Here is a 22,448-nt window from a genome sequence, read left to right as displayed (position 1 = left end):
ATGCAGGGCCTACCAATTTCAGGTTTCCTAAGATCAAAGCTTAAAGTGGGACTTAAACTGTAAGTGAGAGTTAGCTGGTGAAGGCGTGGGCACTTAGAGAAGCAAGTAGAAAATACCGAGGACAAAATAGGGACAGCACTGTGTGTGCAGAGTCCTGTGGATAGTTCAGTCTGGCTAGAGGACAGGGACTGGGTCATGACAAGGGGACAGCATGTGGTAAGATGCAGGTCATGGGGAGCCTTGTATGACGCACAGAGAAGATTGACTTAGCTCAACTTAAAGGCAGTGAGGACTTACTGAGAGATTGTAAAGCCAGAGAGTGACACGATCAGACTTATGTTCTGGAACACCTCTTTTTGATAAGGAGGATGAATTGGAGGAGGACAGGAATGGAGGCAGGGAGGCTCATTAGCTGGCTAGTTGACTGACTGGGTGTGGGAGGCAAGGAGGGGAGAGTCTGGAATAGTCCCAAATTTCCTCCACAAAGCGTGTTTTGGAAATTGGGAGAAAGGTTATCTTAAGATATTTCAAGGTGCTGACTCAGATCAAATTAAAGGTAAGGCAAGGTCCAGCTGGTTCTCTCCTCTGGGGAGGCAACCAGAAGACTTTTCTAGTCCCTGGTAGGTAAGGTGCTTCACCAGTTCTCTCATCTGTAAAATAAAACACAAATTGAATCTGGTTTACAAACTCACACCTGCAGTGTCCAGGAAGATTGCAGAAAAGATCTGAGGAGACCAGAGCAAGAATAAATGCCTACCAAAGAGGGCAGTGCTCTTCAACCACAGACTGCTCTAGCCAGGTTGGAAAAGAGCTCAGGATTGCCAGATCATCTACAGGAGAAGCCAGAGCTCAGTATTTTTAATATGGTATCTCCTAATTTTAAAATACCCATGTAATCAAAACATACTTGGTGTGAAACAATCAAATATATTTAAATCCATGAGTTCATGATGATTTTTAAAAAATCATTGCTTACCTTTAGACGATGCTAAGGAATTAGCTCATTATTTTGAGAAATAACAGGTAAAGGAAAATAATCACGCATTTATCTTGCCTTTCTTATTTGGAATGTATCTCAGCATAAACAAATAGTTGATGACAGATTCTCTTTAGAGAAGTATTCCAGCTGGTAAATGAAGATGGAATCACAGAATCAGAATACCACAATTTGGCAATCCCTAATGAAATAATGGATCCAGGCGATGATCTTTATTGGATGCTAATATAACAACAATGAAACAGACAACCAGACATTACTCCTGGTACAATTACACAATACTACCTATGAAGTATTCTCACACAAACAATATCAAGCATTAATTGATCAAGCCCCTATCTGTAACAACCAATTTAGAGGAAATATAGGGGCAGAAGAACATGTTAAATGACACCATGGGGATACATTCAACACAATCCAGACTGTGGGAAGTTCTACAGAATAAATGACCCAGTTTTTTTCAACAAGTAAATTGCAAAGAAAAAAAGAGATTAAGAGAGGACATCCAGTTAAAAGAGAAATTGTGCTGTATAGATTCATTTGGATCTTAATTTGAACGACAACAATGAAGAAACAATTAAAATAATTGAGGAAGTTAGAATATTGATTATATAGTTAATGACATATTTTAGGTGTGACAATGTTATTATTGTTATAATGTTATTTAATGAGACCTTACCTTTTAGGACTACATTGAAATACTTACAGAAGAAATATGATTTCTGATATTTACTTCAAAATTATGAGGGGAGAGAGGGATAGATAAAGGAAGCTTGCCTTTGAATGGACAAGAGCTGAAGCTGGGTGATGGGTACGTGGGGGCTCATTCTATTACTCCCTCTAATTTTGTGTGTGCTTATTATCCAAAGTACGCTATTGTTCACAATAGAATGCTTTAAAATTACTTGGTGGGTCAAAATGTGTCTCTCGCCTCGATTTGGTCCATGAGCTGCCAGATTGTGGCCTCTGAATCTGATGACACTACAACTACTACTTACCTTTAAACCCCGTGTGAGTCCAAATCCTCCGTGCTGGGGTCCTTTATCACTAGACCTCACTGCCCTAACCTTTGTCTGGTCCCTTTTCAGGTCCTTTCCCGGAGTTGCCCATCTTTCAGGGAACGTGACTGTGGCAAAGAGGAGCTCGAAACAAAGCCATGAAGCCCAGAGCAAGTTCCCTGGGCTAGAAGACCCCCCGGGATTAGGGAGCAGGGAGACGGGTTAGTGGCGGTCAGCCTAGCGCCCTTCCTGAAGTCCCCTGCCTGCGCCCCTACCCTTTCCGTTTCTTTTATCTCAATGTCAAAGGTACACACATCAGTCCAGACCTCCCACCTTTTACCCCAGCATTCCAGAGCCCAGACAAAGGCATTCACTGCCCAGAAAAAAATAAAATCAAATAAAGGGAGGGCATCTCTCCCAGAACAGTTTCAGTTAGAGAAGAGAGTCGTCAATCTGGCGAGACAGAATTTGGGGCTCTGGGGGAATGACTGAAAGTCCCCTGATCCACAGGCACGAGTCAGGGACAGCGTTGGAGACAGGCTAGTGCCTTCCTGTGCAGCCTCTTCTTCCCGCATCCCCTCCCCCACCCCAGCCCCTCTTCCAGTGAAAGCCCCTTCCCCCGGCCCGCGTCGGCAGTGCTGGCTGCTCATTTGGAAGCCGCGAGGCGGGCAGGGAGAATACATTACGCCAGCCGAGCGCGAGGGGCGGTGGCCCGGCGCGGGGCGGGCGCGGAGGGGACTTGGACAATAGGCAATCAGGGCCCCGCGGGGCGCGCGCTCCCCAGGCGCGGCCCGACCCTCCACAGCCCCCGCGGGCCTCTCGTTGTTCCCTGGCTCCTCCTCCCGCCCGGCCTGGGGGGCTCAGATTGGCGCCGACATTGGGGATTTGGCGAAGCTCGGATCTTGGCCGTAACTGGACCAGTGTCCCCGATGCAGGCCTCGCCCCTTCATCCTCGCGCGCTCGAAGAGGGCTGGCGGCCAGCCCTCCCCTGCTCCCTCCTCTTTCATCATCCGCTCCCCGGCCGATCCAGGGTAATGAGCCGCCCTCGGCCTGGCCCCCGCGCCATTGTGTGCACACTGGGGTGAAGCCGAGTCTCCGCGGTGCGATGGAGGGTGACCACGCGCCCGCGCGGCTGCGACCCCCGCTTCACACCTGCTCCCCGCCCCCAGCCCGGGGCCAGCGCGGGTGTGTCCTCTCCCTCCCCGCGGGAGGGGTCTCAGCTGGGGCTGCACTTGGTAAAGAGGCCGTGGAGAGGCCGGCGGCGGCCCGAGGAGGGGCTATAAATTTGGAGCAGATGCGGCCTGACAGGCACCCAGCCCGGGGAGGCGGGGGGAGGGCTCTGTTCCCCGCCCAGGTCCCATCTTCTCGTCTGCAGCTGAGTTAGACGGACTCCAGGCCGAGGTGACCCGGGACTTTGGACATACGGATCCTGTCCCCGCAACTGCCACCCCCGCTTCCGCTCTTTGTGTGCCCACGTGTGGGGAGGGGGGATGGAAAGCAAGGAGGTGCCTGAGTAAGCGTATTGCCTTCCCCTTAAAAAGAGATTTTTTCAGAAGAGACTGACAAAGTCCGAGCCCCTGGCTCTGGCCTGACACTTTTTGGCAGCAGCTAGAGAAAAATATGGGAGAGAGCAGAAGTGTGCTTTGGTTCTTCATTCCATACCGTTTAAGTGCCCAGTTTGTGCTAAAAAATGCAGAGTTTTAGTGGAATGGTGGGGAGATAGTGGGAACCGTGGCAGAAAAATACTAAAAAATAATGCCTGCTTTGCTGTATTCTAGATACTGCCATAATGCACATTTAAATAGCATTTCCCTTTAGTAAGTACTGTCCTCCTTGGGTATCCTCTGGGGATTGGTTCCAGGACCCCTATACCAAAAATCCAATACTCAAGTTCCTTATATAAAGTGTTGTGTGTAACTCATGCACATCCTCTCGTATACTTTAAGTCATCTTTAGATTACTTATAACACCTAACACAGTGTAAATACTATGTAAGTACACGGTTGCCTTCTGGCAGCAAATTCAAGTTTTGCTCTTTGGAATCTTCTTCTGGATATTTTTCATCCGTGGCTGGTGGAATCTGCCATGGGAGAACCCACGGCCCCTGTAGTGTTCTCTCCACCCAGCAGAGGAGGGAGCAAGGTGCTGAGTGCCTCCAAGGGTTTGATGGAGATAGTTTTCAGTACAGGTATCCCAATCACAAGTGGGGACAAGGTGTGTGTGTTGGGGTGGGGGGGCCTGGAGGGGGCTTTCCAGCAGCGCCCACCCTGCCGGAGAGGTGAGGCGGACCTGTCGTGGGTTTGGAAGGGAGTGGAGAGAGAGGTGGTACCGAGTGTCGGTAGCAGTTGGCACAGCTCTGGTTTATTTTACCTGCACTGGACACTGTGCAGCCACTTCTCTAGAGTAGCATGAATTGAAGGCTGAGTCCATGTCCACATGGTACTGTCACCAATCTGACCTAGGGTGAATTTGAGGGTTAGTGTCCCCAGCACGGGCACCAAGCTCAGTTGGCAAAAGTCTCTGCAGTGCAGGGTCATCTCCCTTTATAGCTGCTCCTCTGCTTCCTCTAACACTCTGCAGGGCTCACCAGATTGACCAGTAGAATTAATTGCTCCTCCCCTTCCGTTCCCACCAGTCTCCCTAGTTCATACCCGTGTGATTTTCTAGACTAGAGGTCCTCAAATTTGGCAAGCCTGGAGGTCTTATTAAAAACACTCCCAAAGTTTCTGATTCACTTAGTCTGGGAAGTCATAGGGCCTGAGAATTTGCATTTGTGAAAGTTTCCCAGGTGATGGCGGTGCTGATTCCTGGCACCACAATTTGAGAGCACTGGCCTGGATGGAAGGAAAAGTGAGGGCTGGTGAAAGAGGAAAGAACTGAACTATGTGCAGTGCTGGAAAAGGTTATTGGAAGTTCAAGCTCCCCAGGGTACTGAGGTGAGTGAAGAGATAGGCTAAACCCCCAAGGAATTGTGGGCATATTCCAGAATTAGCCTAGTGTGTGTGTTTCTTTTCTGGAGACCTAGCACTCCCCCTAACGGACTCAAAGGATTCTGCGCTCTCCTCAGCTTTCTAAGGGAAACAAGAATTACCCTAATTTATTTTCCCAACCTAACTTGATCACCCATTCATCTTTTTGTCACTAAAGGTGCAGGGAGGTTGTCTTACACGTTTCAGTTTGCAAATTGATTAGCATAGGTTTGGGTACTCAATACAAAAAAAGTGGGGAGGGGAGGGGGACTAGCAAGAGATTAGATGAGAAAAGCAGGTGGCATTTTATTTCTCACCACCAGGTGGCAGAACTTGCCCCTTTAATGAAAATTGACCCTGGACTTGAAGCCTGACTTAAACTCTTTCTTTTTTCGAATCAGAGCCAGGACAAAAAGCTGTTTCTCTCCTAAGATGACTTGGGAGTTGAGGCAGGGAGAGCAGCTGCTGGAAAATACCTTTGTGACTGCTGCGGAGGTACCTGAGTGATCCCCTGAGTTTCCTCAAGGGCTTGCTGAGACATTCTGGGTTTTCCTCCTGGAAAAGAGGTTCACTCTCTCATAAATATAAGAAACTGTGTTATTAACTAAGAAAAATGCAAAGAATGTAACTTCAAACCCAAAGTTTCTGGCGCCACATACACACGTGACAGCCGCAACCCACCCTCAGGCACAGTGCTTTTCATCTTTCTCCCAGCCCCCATCTGGCAGTCACCCTGTTTCACCCTGGTGGTCACCCAAGAGTTCTTTGTTCTGTTGCTGAATTTTGTACTGAATTTTCCTCAAACTGAAAAATGGAAGCTTCATTTTAACTCCAGAGTCCACTCTGGGGCCTTCTGACTAAATTCCAGTTTGCAATCTAATGGACACGTGGATGGTCTCTAATACACCCCAAGTGATCATGACCCTCCCTCAGGTGATACCCAGCATGTCACAAAGGCTAAATCATACAATAACTTTAGCAAGAGTTACAGACTCAAAGCACAGATATACATTTGTGTGTGAGAAAATAATATATATATATGATGTCTTACAGGAGGTCTCGATGAACGTTTTGGGAGGAGAGCAGGTCAAGGTTCTGTTTTATGCACTTTTTTTCCCCCTTCTTTATATTGTCTTCTCTTTTTTCTTTTTTTATTAAGGATATAGTCAATGTTGTGTCAGTTTCTGGTGTACCACATAATGTTTGTCTTACATATAGATGCATATATTCCTTTCCATATAGGTTATTACAAGATATTGACTATAGTTCCCTGTGCTATACAGTATAAACTTGTTGTTTATCTGTTTTTTATTAATAGTATCTACACATCTCAAACTCCCAATTTATCCCTTCTCCCCTCTTCCCCCCAGTAACCATAAGTTTGTTTGCTACATCTGTGTGTCTGTTTCCCTTTTGTAAATAAGTTCATTTGTGTCATTTTTTTAGATTCCACATATAAGTGATACCATATGGTATTTTTCTTTCCCCTTCTGGCTTATTTCACTTAGAATGACATTCTCCAGATCCACCCACGTTGCTGCAAATGGCATTATTTTATGCTTTTTATGGCTGAGTAGTATTCCATTGTATAAATATACCACAACTTCTTTATTCAGTCATCTGTCGATGGACATTTAGGTTGTTTCCATGTCTTGGCTATTGTAACACTGGAGTGCATGTATCTTTTTGAATTAGAGTTCCCTCTGCATATGTGCCCAGGAGTTGGGTTGCTGGATCACAGGGTAAGTCTGTTTTCAGTTATTTATGGAATCTCCCTACTGTTCTCCATAGTGGCTGCACCAAACTACATTCCCACCAACAGTGTGGGAGGGCTCCCTTTTCTCTACACCCTATCCAGCTTTATTGTTTGTGGACTTTTAGTGATGGCCATTCTGACTGGTGTGAGGTGATACCTCATTGTAGCTTTTACTTGCATTTCTTTGATAATTAGTGATATTGAGCATTTTTTCGTATTATGCACCTTTCTTATCTCAGTTGTACATACAGCAAATACCGAGAATGGAGAAGTACCCACCGCAGTGCCAGAGTCAGAGCAGATCTGTGCCTCACTGAGAAAACAGGAAGTTGTGCCATTGTCACGTTCCCTAACGTATGTGGGATGTTCCCATCAGCTGAGCAGCTTGAGTTCTCCCTCATTTGGAGCTCAGCAGATCCTAGGAAATACTGAGCATCTTAGACTAAGTAAAACTCACCAACCCAGAGCGTTTCATTGGGCAATTCCCTGCCACTGCTGCAGCTCACTTGATCGCCTTAAATGTTTACAGGTATCTGCGCTAAAGACAAAGACTAGGAGAAAAAAAAAAATAAGATAGTTGAAATAGTACATATTTGGTTCTTTTTTTTTTTTTTAATGTGGACTGTTAACAGAGTCAGTCAAAACGTATTTATGGAATGCCTGCAGGGCACATAGCAGGGTACTTCACCCTTCGTTGAAAATCCATTAAAACAATTACCAGGTCGTGCTTGGAAACCTTTTTCATGAAGGGATTTGCTTTAGTCACTGGGTTAGCAGGAACTAATCTGAGATGCAAAACTGACAAACCGCTTTGTACTAGGAAGCCCTGTGTAAACTATCACACACTTCAAATAATATATGTGAATTTATTCCTTCTTGTGTCTGAGTATAGGGAATTACAAGCTACAAACATAATGGGATGGTGAGATAAGGGAAAAGTAATTCTTAAAGTTAATGAATAGTCTTCTACTAATGCTCCAAAGTTTAGTGTTTACCTGGAAGGTTGTGCCCTGGTTATAGGCCACTAATGACCATCAGAAATAAAATTGTGTTCACATCAATACCACTTATGGAATGTCATATTGTCTTGACTCTCATACCAAGAAACTAGGCTCAGAAAACCCCACTTTCATTGAGATACTGTTGATCAGTGCAAATAGCTCAACTCATTCAAACCAACATTTGGTCTTTGAAATTAACTTACAAACATAAGGAGATGTCATAAGTTTGTTTATTGCTTTTTCCCAGTGCTAACTTTAACAACCTTTTTAACATATGTATATCCGCACAGTTGGTTCTGTCTTCTTTCAATTATTTGTTCAACAAGGAATTTTCATAACCTGCGTAAGGCACTGAAACAGAACTTTCCCTCATGTTTTGCAAAACCCAAGTTATCTAGTAGAGAGACATAGTTCAAGGGAGTTGTGGGGTCCTGTTAATGGTTCCCAGTGTTAGTAGGATCCTCACCATTGCTATTCTTTTCCTATGTTTCTAGTCTCAAATCTTCTCTGCAACCAATGTCCAACACGAAATTCTCTACTGTATCCCGCACCTTCTTAGGGCAGAAGGAGAGGGAAAGAGTAGAGTTGGGCAGAGGGCCTTAATCTTAAAAGAGGAATACACTTTCTACCAACTGGTAGAACTGCGATGACTGACACAAGGAAAGTGGTGCATGAGCTGAGGTCAGACAGTGCCAGCATCCAAATTATATTCACCATTTACCAGTGATACAGTTTCGGGAAAGTAACTTCTCTAAGCTAAGGCTAAACTTCTCACTTGAAAAATGAGGCTTAAATAAGATAATGCATGTAAAATGCTTAGTATAGTGTCTACCAGAATGCGCCAGTGAGCAGACGTGCTTGCTGTCCACTAAAGCTCTGTGAGAATCGAAGCCTGCTTCACCTCTGATGCTCCAGGTGGCTTCTGGCAGACCTTCACCTGTGGTCAAGGGAGTATTTCTGCACTTGCAATAAAGCAGAAAGCTTGTTGAACTTTCAGTAAGCTGGAGCACTGCATCACAGGAACTTTCTATTTAGGGAAAAAGCTCCATTTTGGGTGGGAGACTAGGTGAACGACACCCTTGCCCTTTTTCCCGATTATTGGTGGGTTAGGTTGGGTTCTTTCAAAGAAAGACGCTGAGACAAGGATCAGAGTGCAAGGAGTTTATCTGGGGAAGAGGTTCACCAGCAGGGAAATAGAGGTGTTTGAGAGAAAGGAAGACAATAAAGGGCGAGTTGTGGGCAGCTGGGGTTTAATCCCACCAGGAAACCCTGGGAGATAGTGTAGGAAGCACCTCAGAACTGCCCCACGTGAGGAGCAAGGAAGTTGGGACGTTTATTTACCAACTCTCCGTCCATCATCGGTCAAGATCTGCTACTGAGAATATTAACTGTTGTGGGCCTGACTGTGCCGCAGAACCCCGGAGACCGACACTACAGTGTTCCCAGCTGAGCTTGCAAAAGACTCTGCTGGCTAACACAGCTATGACGGACAGACACCCCTGGCACCGAGGAGCCTGCTGGTCGCAGGGCCAGGCAGCAAGGCCATGCAGGCCACACCCAGAACCTGCTGCACAGTCTGTTCTTGCTCTGGGCCCCCCTCAAAATGTGTGGCCTTCAAAGTCACCCGATACATGGATTGGGACAGTATTCCCAAATGAGGCACATGCTGCATTCAAAATCTGAAGCAGAAGGATGAGGCGCAGTAAGTTGTCCCCCAGATTGCAGTGGATGTCATGGGCGTCCCCGACCACCAGCCCCTAAAATCCTGACACATGTGGCAGGCCCCCGCATCACTTTAGAGTGTGTTTATTGCCTCTTCTCTGGTAGTCAAGTGACTCAGTTAACATAATGCTATCCAAAGAGGGGAACTTTGTAGTGTTTTGTGTCATATATATCAAGACAATCAAGGCCTTTGGGGCAATAATTTGAGGTGGTGGGAAAACATTCTTAGATTCTCAGGAGCCCCAGTTGAGAGAGTCCTTTAGGCATTCCCTTAAATCATTCAGTGGTCTTAACAAAGGTTCTTACAGCCATACCCTTGGTTTGATTTTTGGCCTTGGACTCCTTTAATGCTGAGAAATATTTACCAGCTGGGAAAGCTGAGGAGAAGAGTTATTATCAGCCAAACCAGCACATCCTTGGGCTTCTGTATCTCCTCCAGATTCTGTTTGTGAGTTGAACGGTGCCTTCGTTTGCTCATCCCTCTCTTCCCGTGTGGCAGCATATACTCTGTTAGAAGCAGTCAAATGGCACTTTCAGCATTCTGTCTGGAGATCTCCTTATCATATATTTTAAAGTTTATTAGGTACATTTTCTATCTTTCAAGTTTCCGCGGGCACCGTTTTCCCAATTATTCCATCACACACATCACACAAGTTGTCCTTTCTCCAGCCTCTAATAACTATTTTCTCACTGCTTTCTCAGCCTCCAGCAACTGTTTGTTCACTATTCCTCCAGGCTTTGCTAACAGCCTCTTTGGTGTTTTTCCAGTTTCTAACCACCAACTGGTCCAAGGGCAGAATTCCAAGAGCATGAGAGTGGAAGATACAAGCCTCTTGAGGTTCAGCTCTGGAACATTTCTGCTACATTTTATTGGTCAAAGCAAGCCACAAGGCCATTCCAGAATGCAGAGAGTGGGGGAAGCCGACTCATCTCTTGATGAAAAGAGTTATAAAATATTGTGACAATGTTTTTCAATATACAGCAGACGTCTTTACACTAACATGTGGATACATCTTTAGAATGAATTCCTAAAAGTGAACTTGCTGAGCCAAATGCAAATATGCATTTGTGCAACAGTGCCAAGCCACCCTTCACAGAGGTCATTCCAATCTTGAATCTCACCAGCAACACATGAAGGTGCCAGGTGAGGTGTCCCCAGACCTCACAACACAGTGTGTTATCCAAAATTTTTTTCTGTCAATCTGACAGGTAAAAATGACATCTTCTTGTAGTTTTACTTGGTGTTTTGCATACTATGAGTGAGACTTGGAATATTTTATTTCCTTAAGAGCCAACTGTAGATTTTTTTCTTGAAACTGGCTATTCACGTTTGCCATTTTCCACTTGGTTTGCAGGCTTGGTCTGTCCCCTTCCAGGGCACTTGAGAACTTGCACGTGTTAGTAGTGGGACACAATTCTGGGACAGGTTCTCTTGAGTCTGTGAACGAAAAGTTTCCTCACATACCCAATTTCGGTCTTGCTGAGGGTGACACATTCTCTCCTCCCCTGGGAAGGGCATTAGTATGGGACCACGATGGGCCCTAAGGGAGTATGTGGTTCTTCAACTGGAGAGGACCTGGGTTTCTAGATATTTTACCCCAAATTTCACTGCCACCAAAGGAGAAAATCACAGAGAGGGGAGAGAACCCTGAGCCTTAAATCTGGAGGGAACCCATTTGCCTTCAGTTTCTTAAAAGGGGTTTAAAGAGAACCGATCATGAAGTTACCCCTGCTTTGGTGTTGTAATTGACTTCTGTAGTCTGTGGGCCCCGCTATAAAGGGTTCTGCACTGACGTAGAACACCTGTGTTTGAGTCTAGTGACCTTGGACAAGAATCTTCCCTTTTACTTCAGTTTCTTTCCCTATAAAAGGAGGCTGATATTACCTATTTTGAAACTCAAGTGTGAAAGCAATTTGTGAGGGTAGGTTGCGCAAATATATGGTGTTATGATGTTCACGTAGAGGTACTAGGTACCATCCGGGATCCAATGCAGGCTGTGGAAACTCAAGTGGTTCTAAACCATTGTTGCCTGCAGGACACCACTATTTCTCTCAAGCTGAGACATTGGATATCCTTGCCTAACCTCTTCTAATGCTACCATTAGTAGCCAAATGAGGTTAAGGGTATAGACCTTCAGACTGCCAAGTGTGCTCAAGACTTCAGGCACCAACTGCAAATTCAGGGATCCCTAGGGCCACCCTGACCTCAGACCAGCTGGCTACAAATTAGGAAGCTCCCATAACCACCTTCAGGTTCAATACTTTGCTAGAATGACTCACAGAACTCAGGTCTTATGACTATAGTTTCATTATAATGAAAGGATACAAATTAGAACCAGCCAAAGGAAGAGATACCCATGGTGTTATCTACAACTGAGAGGGTTCCAAATGCAAGCTTTCGTGTCCTCAAGAATGCGTTTCCCTCCTGGCATCGACATGTGGTGATATATAAAGTATTGCCAATCTGAGAAGCTCATCCACATGCTTTGTGTATTCAAGAAACAGCAGGAAGGCCAGTGTGACTGGAGGTAGGGGGCAGCAACAGGAGATGAGGTCAGAGAGGTTACTGGATGGAAGCAGGAAGACCACTTAAGCAGTTCTCTAAATGATCTAGGCAAGAGATAATGATGACTTGGAAACAATACTATTGATGTATTATTATTAACCGAAGTCCATAGTTTACATTAGCATTGGCTCTTCGTGTCATAGAGTTGTATGGGTTTTGACAGATGTATAATGTCATGTATCCATGCATGCTTGTCAGGATCATACAGAATAATTCCACTGCCCTGACATTCCCCTGTGCTCCACCAGTCCATCCCTCCTTTCCTTTCAGCCCAACCTCTGGCTACCACTGATCTTTTTACTGTCTTTCTAGTTTTGCCTTTCACAAAACATTATATAGTTAGAATCACACAGTGTGTAGCCTTTCAGACTGGCTTCTCTCACTTAGAAGCATGCGTTCCTCTGTGCCTTTCTACAGCTTGATAATTCATTTCCTTTGTTGAATAACATTCCATTGTGTGGATGTACCAGTTTGTTTTTCCATTAACCTATTGAAGAACTTTCTGTTTGCTTCCTGTTTTTTTGGCAGTTATGAATAAAGCTGTTATAAACATTCATATGCAGGTTTTTGTGGTAAGCACCATTGCTAGGGCTTATGGTAAGACGATGTTTATTTAGCTTTGTAAGTGATTGAACCATTTTGGATCACCACCAGCAATGAATCAGCATTGCTGTTGCTCCACAACCTTGTCAGCATTTGGTGTTGTCAGTGCTTTAGATTTTAGCCATTCTATTAGGTGTGTAGTGGTATGTCATTGTTGTTTCAATTTGCATTTCTCCAATAACATAGGACATTAGTCGTCTTTTTATATGCATATTTTTCATCCATATATCTTCTGTAGTGAGGTGTCCATTCAGACCCTTTGCCTATTTTAAAATTTGGTTGTTTGTTTCTTATTGTTGAGTTTTAAGTATTCATTGTATATTTTAGATATAAGTCCTGTATCAGCTATTTAGTTTTGCAGATGTTTTCTCCCAATCTGTGGCTTGTCATTCTCTTAACAAGCCTATTATTTTTAAACAAGCCTATTATTCTTGATTAACACAAAAATTTGTGAACATCTCTCTAAGTCAATTCATTTACTACATCATGTGTCTTTCAGAACAATATTTCATGGACTGAATATAGTGGTGTGCATTTAACCAGTATCTCACTGTTGGGTTTATAGATCCATTCTAATTATTGGTATTGTACACAATGTAGAGGTGAACCGTCTTGTAACTAAATCTTTGTGTGCAATCTTATTTTCTCAGCATGCATTTCTAGAAGTGGAATAGCTGGATCAAGGAGTTCTTAGTTTTTTGAAGCTTTTGTCATTAAAATATTTCTACAGAAAATTTATTCCAGTTTACATTCTTATTAGCAGTGTAGAGAGGGCACCTGTTTCCCAGTCTCTTAAGTGGGTATTATAAAATGCTTTAGAAATGGAAATAGCTTTCTTCTTCTGAATACAGGAAAAACTCATGCTTATGTTATCATTTAAAATTTTTTACAAATTGAAGGTTATAATAGTATTTTGTTCTTGTAATTTGTATTTCTTTGATTGCTAATGAAGTTAAATATTTTGTCAGGAAAAATATATTAACTTTGGTCCCACTTAAATGACATTAATACAATGGACATGTCGTAAATGTTTCATGATACGAATCACACAACAGCACTTGAATGTTTGGTATTCAACATGGTATTTTGCTGAGTATTATATAAACACATACAGAAGAATCAACCCCTAACCACTAAGAAGTAACAGTCCAAGAAAGTCAACAGCCAGTCAACAAATGTTTATTGAGTGCCTACTATTTGCCTGGGACTACGTTTTTATAACAACTTTATTGAGGTTTAATTAACATACGATGAACTGTACATATTTAAGTGCGTAGTTTGATCATCTCTAACACACACATGCACCTGGAAACCATCAGCACAGTCACTTTGTTTGTTCTCCATCTCTCGGGTTCACTGTCCTTTGTTTTCTGACGTTCCTTGTTTTGAAAACCATTGTCTCACATATTTTGTCTGGTGTTCTAGTTATTTCAGACAGGAGGTGTGACCAGTCACTTGCACCTGTGTCTCAGCTGATGACGAAAGGCTGCCCAGCCCTGTGCTAAGTTCTGGATCTATTAGGAGGGAGCAAAAGAGACAAAATCCTTGACTTCAAACAACCTATGTTCTAGAGGGGGGTGGCAGACAATAAACACATGAAAGAAAAACAAATATGCATAAATGAATGACTTCAGAAAATGTGTGTTGATAAAATAAGATGGTAACATGATAGAGATGCAGTAAAGGCTTCTCTGGGGAGGTAAACAAAACACCCTAAAAGTTAATGGCATAGAACAACAGCAATCATGAACTTTGCTCATGGTTTGGGGCAGGGAATGGGGTACCTGGAGTCAGCTAGGCAGCCCTTGCTAAGGGTCTCGTGTGGTTTCAGTCAGGTGGTGGCTGGGGCTGGGGTCATCTCAGAGCTCCTTCATTCCCATCTCTAGAGTCTGGGCTGTTTAGACAAACTGTTTAGACAAATAACTGGAGGATGGAATATCTCTGGCTCCTTGGCTCTCTCTCTCTCTCTGTGGTCTCCCCATGTGGACTTAGGGTAGCCCATTTCTTACATGGTGCCTAAAGGTTTTCAGAGCAAGTATATCAAGAGAAACTGGCAGAAGCTTCAGGGTATCCCCATCTAGCCTTGAAGTCACACAGTGTCACTCCCATCACGTCTGCTTCATCGAAGCAGTCACAAAGATTCACCCAGGTACAAGGGGGAGGGAACATAAATTTGACTTCTTCTCAGAGGAGTATATCAAATAATGTGTGGATATGTTTCAAAATCACTACACTCATAGCAAAGAGTCTGGATTCTATTTTTACAATAGGAAGCCATTAGTGGGTTTTTAACAAGGAAATGACGTACAATGATTTACAGTTTTAAAGGGCGACTCTGTCAGGATTATTAGATGCAAAATCAACATAAAAGCATCAATCACATTTTTATATACCAGCAAAAACAACTAGAAAATAAAATTTTTTTAAAATGATATCATTTACAAGAGTGTTAAAAATACCTGCTACCTAGGAATAAACCGAACAAATATGTATAACGCCTGTATGCACAAAACTACAAACCTTTACTGAGAGAAACTAAAAACTAAATAAATGAAGGGATAGACCACTTTCACGGATTGGAAGACCAATTATAAAGATGTCAGTTTTTCTCAAGTTGGTCCATAGTTTCAATGTAATACCAGTCAAAACACCCACAGCTTTTTCTGTAGAATTTGACAAACTCATTCTAAAGTGTCTATGGAAATATGAAGTATCAAGAATAGCAAGCCACACTTGAAGAAGGAGGAGAAAGAAGAGGAAGAGGAGGAGGGACGTTCTATATTTGACAGAAGACGTATCATAAAGCCAGTGTGACCCACTGGTAAGGCAGTGTGATATTCCCACAAGAAACACAAACAGAAAAACAGATAGATAGACCAGTGTAACCGCAGAGCCCAAAATAGACCCACGCACATATGGACGGCTTGATTTATGTCAAAGACGGCATTGCAAAAGAGGGAAGGAAAGGATAGTCTTCTCAGTAAATGGAGTTGGAGTAATTGTGTATCCACACGGGAAGAAGGAAGAAAAGAAGGGAGGGGGAGGTATATATTCTGCAGAAACTCTTGCACATATGCACTGGGAGACATGTACAAGAATGTTTGTGGCAGCATTATTCATAATCTCCTAATTTAGAGACAACACAAAGATTCAACAGTAGGATGGATAAATAAAATGAGATATATTCATAAAACAGAGTGTTTTACAGCAACAAAAATGAATAAACTGCAGCCACATACAGAATAGATGAATCTTAATTAAAAACATAATATTGAGTGAAGGAAATCAGACACAGAATACATGTGATTTCAATTCTAAAATTTTCCAAACCAGGGAAAACTTCTAGCGATGAATAATAAAGTGGTAAAACTATTAAGAAAGGCAAGTCAGGATAGCGGCTATCTTTATTCAAGGGAGAGAGGGGTTAATACTGGGAAGGGGTTTTAGGGAGGGGTTCCTGGAGTGCTGGCTATATTCTGTTTTCTGACTTGGGTGGTGGTTACATAGTATTTGCTTTATAATAATTCATACAGGAGTTGTACCTGTATGTTTGGTGTAGTCCTCTATATGTAAGTTATATTTCACAGGAAAAACATTTTAAAATACCAAGTTCACTTTGGCTACTGTGTAAGCAGCCAGGTATGCAAGCAGGAAGTTCAGCTGTCCAGTATAAGACATGATGGAGGCTTGGACCAGGGTTGAGAAGTAGTCAGACCTAGGAAACAGTTTGGAGGTAGCAGTGACAGAACTTGGTGTGGAATGTGAAGGGTGGGGGGAAGATAAATCAACAAACACACTGACAGTCATAAAACACAGTGAGACAGTGCGCAACAGAACTAATAAGCTTTTGAAACAAAACATTAAGGTGAAGTGCTAAGTTGTGTGAATGGGCATTAGAGGGAGGACTTCTGTCCAACTGATTAGGGGAGGCTTCATAGGAAAGCTGGAAAAACAAACACTTGACACAGATTGTGTAGGAAATGGATGAGGGAATGATACAATCAAAGGGAGTAGTTGACAGTTTACAGGTGGAAGATCTGTATTATTCCATACCTGTTCTGCACGTTATTTTATTTTTGAGACATTTCATACATTATCTTTCAAATAAGTTTTTATCTACTTATGACTACCATTTGGATCCACAATAAAAAGTGTAGCACATTACTTCTGACACAGTAGCCATTCCATAAGTAGATTAAACCATGAAGTCTTGAACAAGCACATCACACAACACCCGGAATCCAGGATCAGCCATGTAAGCCAACACAACAATCACATGATCCTGACAGTGCCTTGATACTGTGTAATACTTATTAACAGCTTTTACATTACTGGCTTTGTCTTAAGGTCAGGATGTTACTGGAAATTTTATTTTTGATAGTCTTTTCTCATTGGGTAGACTGATGGGTATGGGATTAAGGGAGGGGTATAGAAATAATGTCTAGAAACAGACGTTTGTGGGAAGGCAGACTTCTCAATCAACCCACTTTATCTAGGAAGGCTTCCTGCGTGAGTCAGAGTTGATTTGAGAATCATCCAAAATTAACAATAGGAGGGGTGATTTTTTTTTTCAGGCTTGTGGGAAAATGAGAGTGGGAAGGCAATGATTTTAAAATTCTTTGGAGTTTCTGATTTTGTGTATGATTTAGGCATGTCTCTCCACTAAATACACACTAAACACACACTAAACATTATGACATTAAAAAAAAAAAACCTACTTTTGGGCTGAATGAGAGTGAACTTTATTTTGATAGGTGTTTGAGATTCCGCTAGAGCCCTTAAGAGAACTGAAAATGAGAACACTGAAAACCAGAGGTGGAGAGAAAGCGGCAAAGGGTAGATTGTATTAACAAGAGTACAGCAAAGTGAGTAGCAGCTAATGCTCACACATGTGCATTATGTGACCCAGGCACCACTCTAAGGGCTTTACTTGTATTAACTCATTTCTTCTCACAATAATGCTGTGCGGCCATCCTCATTTCATAGATAAAGACACTCAAGCACTGAGAGATTGGGTAAGTTGGCTAAAAAAGTGGCAGAACTGGAATTTGAAGCCCGGCATTCTGACTCTAGAACTCATATTCTTTTTTTCTTCTTTTTTTTTATAACATTTTTTATTGATTTATAATCATTTTACAATGTTGTGTCATAGAACTCATACTCTTAAGGGAGGTGCCAGACTACATCTTCTTAGAAAGAGAGAAAGAAATAGCATAAATGTTGGAACTTTACGTTTCTTCATACTGCTAACTTACAAACTGTCGTGGCACTTTACCACCACACACGAAGACAGTTACCTTTACTTCATCCCTGTTGCTTATTCCTGTGGCTTTCCCAGGACAGCCATGTCATTCTTTGGGGTGATTCTGAGTTTCAAATGTAACTGACCTCAGCTCTACTTTTTAAAAAGCCTAACATATTTGCTATGGGGAAAAAAAAAGAGTTGCACAGCTTATTTTATTGAAAAAAAAATCCACTGAGGCTTGCAAGTTAAAGATCCAAGATAAACAATTAGATTTTTGGCTTGGAAGAATATTGAAATACCTTACAGCTATGTATTGGCTTTAGTGTGCTAATGTTCATTAAATTGCAGCACTTTACGGAGCACTCAGGAGCGATTAATTCGCTAATTACCAGAGGTCACAAGAGCTGTCATAACTGACAGTCTTTTTTTAGTCTTTTTACACTCGAGAGTATGAAAACCTGTAGAGAAAACGATGCAACTTCCAAATTAGGGAGGAGGGAGAATGGTACTGGAAAGTAACTTTTCTGCTGAGCTCCGGAGTTTATACACATTCAAGTCACAGACAAAATGTGCGAGTGCAATAAAGGCGTCTAACTTCTACAGACCGTCACACCCACCCAGACTAGCGGGAAAATAGACAAGAACTAGAATCAGAGTTGCTCCTCAAATAATGCGCTTGGGTTTCTTGAAAAGCTACGGCGTAGACTCTAACCCTGGTCCCCAACTGCTTTTTAAAGTCTTCCCCAGAAATGCTCTCCCTGAAGCCGCGGCGCCTTCCCGGCCGTACCCCGCGCAGGGCTGCCCAGCCTCCGCCCTGGACGTCTGCCTCTGCACCCCGAGGCCAGTTCCGAGTGGGGAGGCAGAGCGGAGGGAGAGAGGAGGGCGAGCGAGCGAAACGGTCAAGTCCTCCTTAACTCGGGGCCCCCTCGCGGGCCTCACCCCTCCTCCCGGGGGCTGAGATTGGAGAGGAAGTGGGAAGGCTCCAATCTGTTCCTCACACCAGCGCCCTCATGCCCCCACCCTTCTCCTCCGCTCGGGGCTTCAGCGCGCCTCATCCCCGCCCCTCGCCCCGGGAGAGGAGCGGCCGGCGCGGCAGGGCTCGCGGAGGAAGGCCGGGGGCGCCCGACGGCCTCCGCGCGGCCGCCGGGGCCCGCAACCGCCCGCCCGCGGGCGAGCCAGGCCCGAGGGCAGCCCCGGAGTCCGCGGCGGCCGGATGTGCGGGCGCGTCACTTCCGGGCGGTGCAGCGGCGGCCGCTTGGAAGATGGCTGCGCCCTGTGGCTCGGAGCTGCCCGCCAACTCGCCGCTAAAAATCCCGAAGATGGAGGTGCTCTCCCCGGCTTCTCCTGGTGGCCTGAGCGACGGAAATCCATCGCTGTCCGACCCTTCCACGCCTCGGGGTGCCTCCCCGCTCGGGCCGGGCAGTGCGACGGGCTCGGGGGCAGCGGCGTCCGGGGGTCTCGGGCTGGGGCTGGGGGGCCGCAGCGCCGCCTCGTCCTCGGTCTCCTTCTCCCCTGGTGGCGGCGGTGGCGGGGCTGCGGCAGCCGCCGCCGCCGCCTGCCGGGGCATGTCGTGGACGCCGGCCGAGACGAACGCGCTCATCGCAGTGTGGGGCAACGAGCGGCTGGTGGAGGCGCGGTACCAGCAGCTGGAGGGAGCCGGCACGGTGTTCGGCAGCAAGGCCCCCGGGCCAGCCATGTACGAGCGCGTGTCCCGGGCCCTGGCCGAGCTGGGCTACGAGCGGACCCCGTCCCAGTGCCGGGAGCGCATCAAGGTAACCGGCCGCCCGGCCTGGGGCAGCGAACCAGAGGCAGAGAGAAGGCGGGGAAGCGGGCCTCGGGGGCGGGGGCCGGTCTGAGCGCAGGGCTCCCCTCCGGGGCCCGGTGGGCGACTCGCATCTCCTCCGCCTTTTTCTTCTCTCCCTGGGAAGGGGGCTTTTTTCCAGATGGCCGCCAGCCCGTAGGTTTCCTGAGTTTGAAGTTGGGCGTGCCTGCCGCCGCCCCTCTTTCTTGCCAATTGAGGATGTTCCTGCGCTCTGAAGTTGGTAGTTTCTCATTGTGCGCCGGGCGGCAGTCCCCGTGCCGCCGGCGCCTCTCGCCCCCACCGCCGGGGCCCTTCGCTTTGTTCCAGGCCAGGGGCTTCCAGGCAGAGGCTTACCGGCCGGGGCGGGATGGAGCGAGGGGAGAATGCGGGGGCTGCTGAGCCCCCAATTTAGGAATTTTCAAGTGAGTGGCAGTGGCAGAGCCATACAAAAAGCGCCTTCGGATGACTGGCCTTTGTGTCAGTCGTCTTGCTTCCGACTTGAGCTTGCTTCCAACTTGAAGGACGAGTAAGTCTTGAGATGCTTTGGAGAATTGGAAAGGCTTGATTGTAGCCGGATGGTGTGTTGCTTTCGTGGAGTTAGCGGCACAATTAAAGTTAGCCTGACTGATAGTTGGTCTGGAATTTGGAGTGTCGATGCCTCGAGAGTTAGGGTGGCTTGAAGCCCTGCTGCATTTCTGACCAAGCTCCTTCAGGAAAGCCAGTTTTCCCCTTTAGTTATTGTGCCTAATGTGGTGACAGGTAAAGCTCTCACTGTACATCTGGCCTAAATTGTGTATCTGAATGTCTAAATACAGAGGCTTAATTTGGGCTAGAAATTGTACCACCATGCTCTTCATACTGACTCTTGATCTAGGAGTTCAGATTTGTATTATTGGAAGATACGGAGTTGTTTTTTTAGGTAAGCTGGTTCCCTCTTCAGTGTCTGCTAAAGGATTCTGGTAGGATTCTTTCTCCCAGTTGTCACGGAACTACTTGTTCAGAGTTACAGTATCTATACTTCCTTTCTGACAGGGCTGACATTTTGGGGGGAACTCTTTGGTGGGTGAAAACCCAGTAAGAACTATCATAATCACACTAGAGAAAGAGATTGCTCCAAAATTCGGGAGATCTTGCCTCAAGTAGTGCTCATCTGAGGACATCGTTGCTTAGAAAATTTGGTCCAGAAACTAAGGGATTTCAAACCTATTAACTGCTGCTGAGGGAATCTGGCACCCATTTCTCAATTACAAAATTGAATTGGTTTACTTGATAACATGTGCCTTTGGGTCTTCTCCCACCCCTCATCCTTAAATAACAAGGATGTTATTTAAATAGTGGTTCGTACGATTAAAGTAGTAACTAATAGTAGCTACTGTTCTCTGAATCTCATTCGTTGTTGTAGTCAAGGTTGTTAAGGTTAATTCTGGGGGAGAGTTTTTGTATTGCCCTGTTTAGCATCTGTCCATGAAGTTTTCTTGAGTTTAGAAGTGCACTTTAGGCATTTGTCACAGTTTTAGCTTGACTGATTTTTGTCCATAGAAATTTCCCAAACAAAAGGAAAAAGTGTGTTACCAAAACCTCACTGATTATAAAATTGTTTTCTCAAATAACCAGGAAATCTCTAGTTGAGTTGCATCTTTGTCCAGTTATGAGAAGCATAACCTAGAGCAAGGAAAGGAAATTGAGCTTCTCTGAAGAATTTTAAAAAGAGGGTCATTTTACCTGTCTCCAAACAGATAAGACCAAACTGACCTCAAGCTCTTAGAATATTCTGAGAATATGCAGATGATGGTGATGGGCTCTCTGATCCACAGAAGCAGTTGACAAGGAGGGCAGAGGACTTGTTGTGGTTGCTGTTTTTTTTTAAGTACTCCTTAAGTGAGTTCAACCAAGGAACCAGACTTCTTTATTAACAATGTTGGTCTTTCCTGCCAGAATTATAGGCTTCATAAGGACAAGCTGGTCTGGTCTCTCTTACTAACAACCGTATCTCCAGTGCCTAGCACATAGTAGGCAGTGGGTACCTTTTTATTAATTCACCAAATAAAATCTAGGAGGAGAATTTTGGAAAATATAAAAATCTAGAGCAGTGTTACTCAAACTTTAACCCAAAGGCATAGACTTTGAAATCCAGTTTGAAAAAACTGCATTAAAAACCTAAGCTTTGTCCCTCTAGGAGACAGTAAGAATGTAATCTTAAGCGTAGAAAACATATGTGGTCACTGATATCATAGCCTTACCCAATTATAAAGTGGATGTCCAAACTATGTTTATGAAAATAAAAGCACAACCTTAGAAAATTCTCAGAGAATCCCAAACCCTTGAGAACAAATCAATCTTTAGATTTCAGTTTCAGAAAGGCAATTTAGAACAAGTAATTCAGGCGTTTCTTTCACTTTATTGTGTTAATGAGAACTGTCAAAAGAAAATCAGCAATCCTTTTCGCTTTAGAATTTGTAGAGTAGAAACAAAGTAGTACAGTGAGCTATGGATCTGGAGGAACATCTTGTACAGACTGATACAGCTCAGTTAAGTGTGATCGCATGTCTGAGGCTCAGGGGAGGAGCGCTGTGTGGGTCAGTTACATTTCTGGTCTGATGTATTTGAAATAGCTATCAAAATTCAATTATGAAGAATCAGCAAATAATTTCTGCTAAGTTTGAAAGGAAGGAAGATATATAGTAACTTCAGTTTTTCCCTGAAACTTCTGCTTAGTCATAGTTTCAACATATTGATAGAGCCGCCTTCACTTCATCAGATAAGGGCAACAGAAAGCTGAGTCCTGTCCCA

General features: G+C 44.4%; 1 protein-coding gene across 5 annotated transcripts in view; it reads left to right on the top strand.

The window, feature by feature from the left end:
• Positions 1 to 17,046: 17,046 nt before the first annotated feature.
• MSANTD2 (Myb/SANT DNA binding domain containing 2) overlaps positions 17,047 to 22,448 on the top strand; it is a 30,199-nt gene continuing 24,797 nt past the window's right edge. For 2 of the 5 annotated variants that reach the window (XM_074357032.1, XM_074357031.1), the window contains exon 1: positions 17,047 to 19,629. In XM_074357032.1, the coding sequence (XP_074213133.1) occupies positions 18,868 to 19,629 (762 nt within the window). In that variant the 5' untranslated portion in view covers positions 17,047 to 18,867. The remainder of the gene's footprint in view (positions 19,630 to 22,448) is intronic. The other 3 variants (XR_012503833.1, XM_010961638.3, XM_010961637.3) reach the window with 3 other exon arrangements.

The sequence above is a fragment of the Camelus bactrianus genome, chromosome 33, assembly GCF_048773025.1.
Source record: "Camelus bactrianus isolate YW-2024 breed Bactrian camel chromosome 33, ASM4877302v1, whole genome shotgun sequence".
In the NCBI taxonomy this organism is placed as follows: Eukaryota; Metazoa; Chordata; class Mammalia; order Artiodactyla; family Camelidae; genus Camelus; species Camelus bactrianus.
Note: the sequence above shows the minus strand (reverse complement) of the source record. Positions and strands in the feature narration are given on the sequence as shown.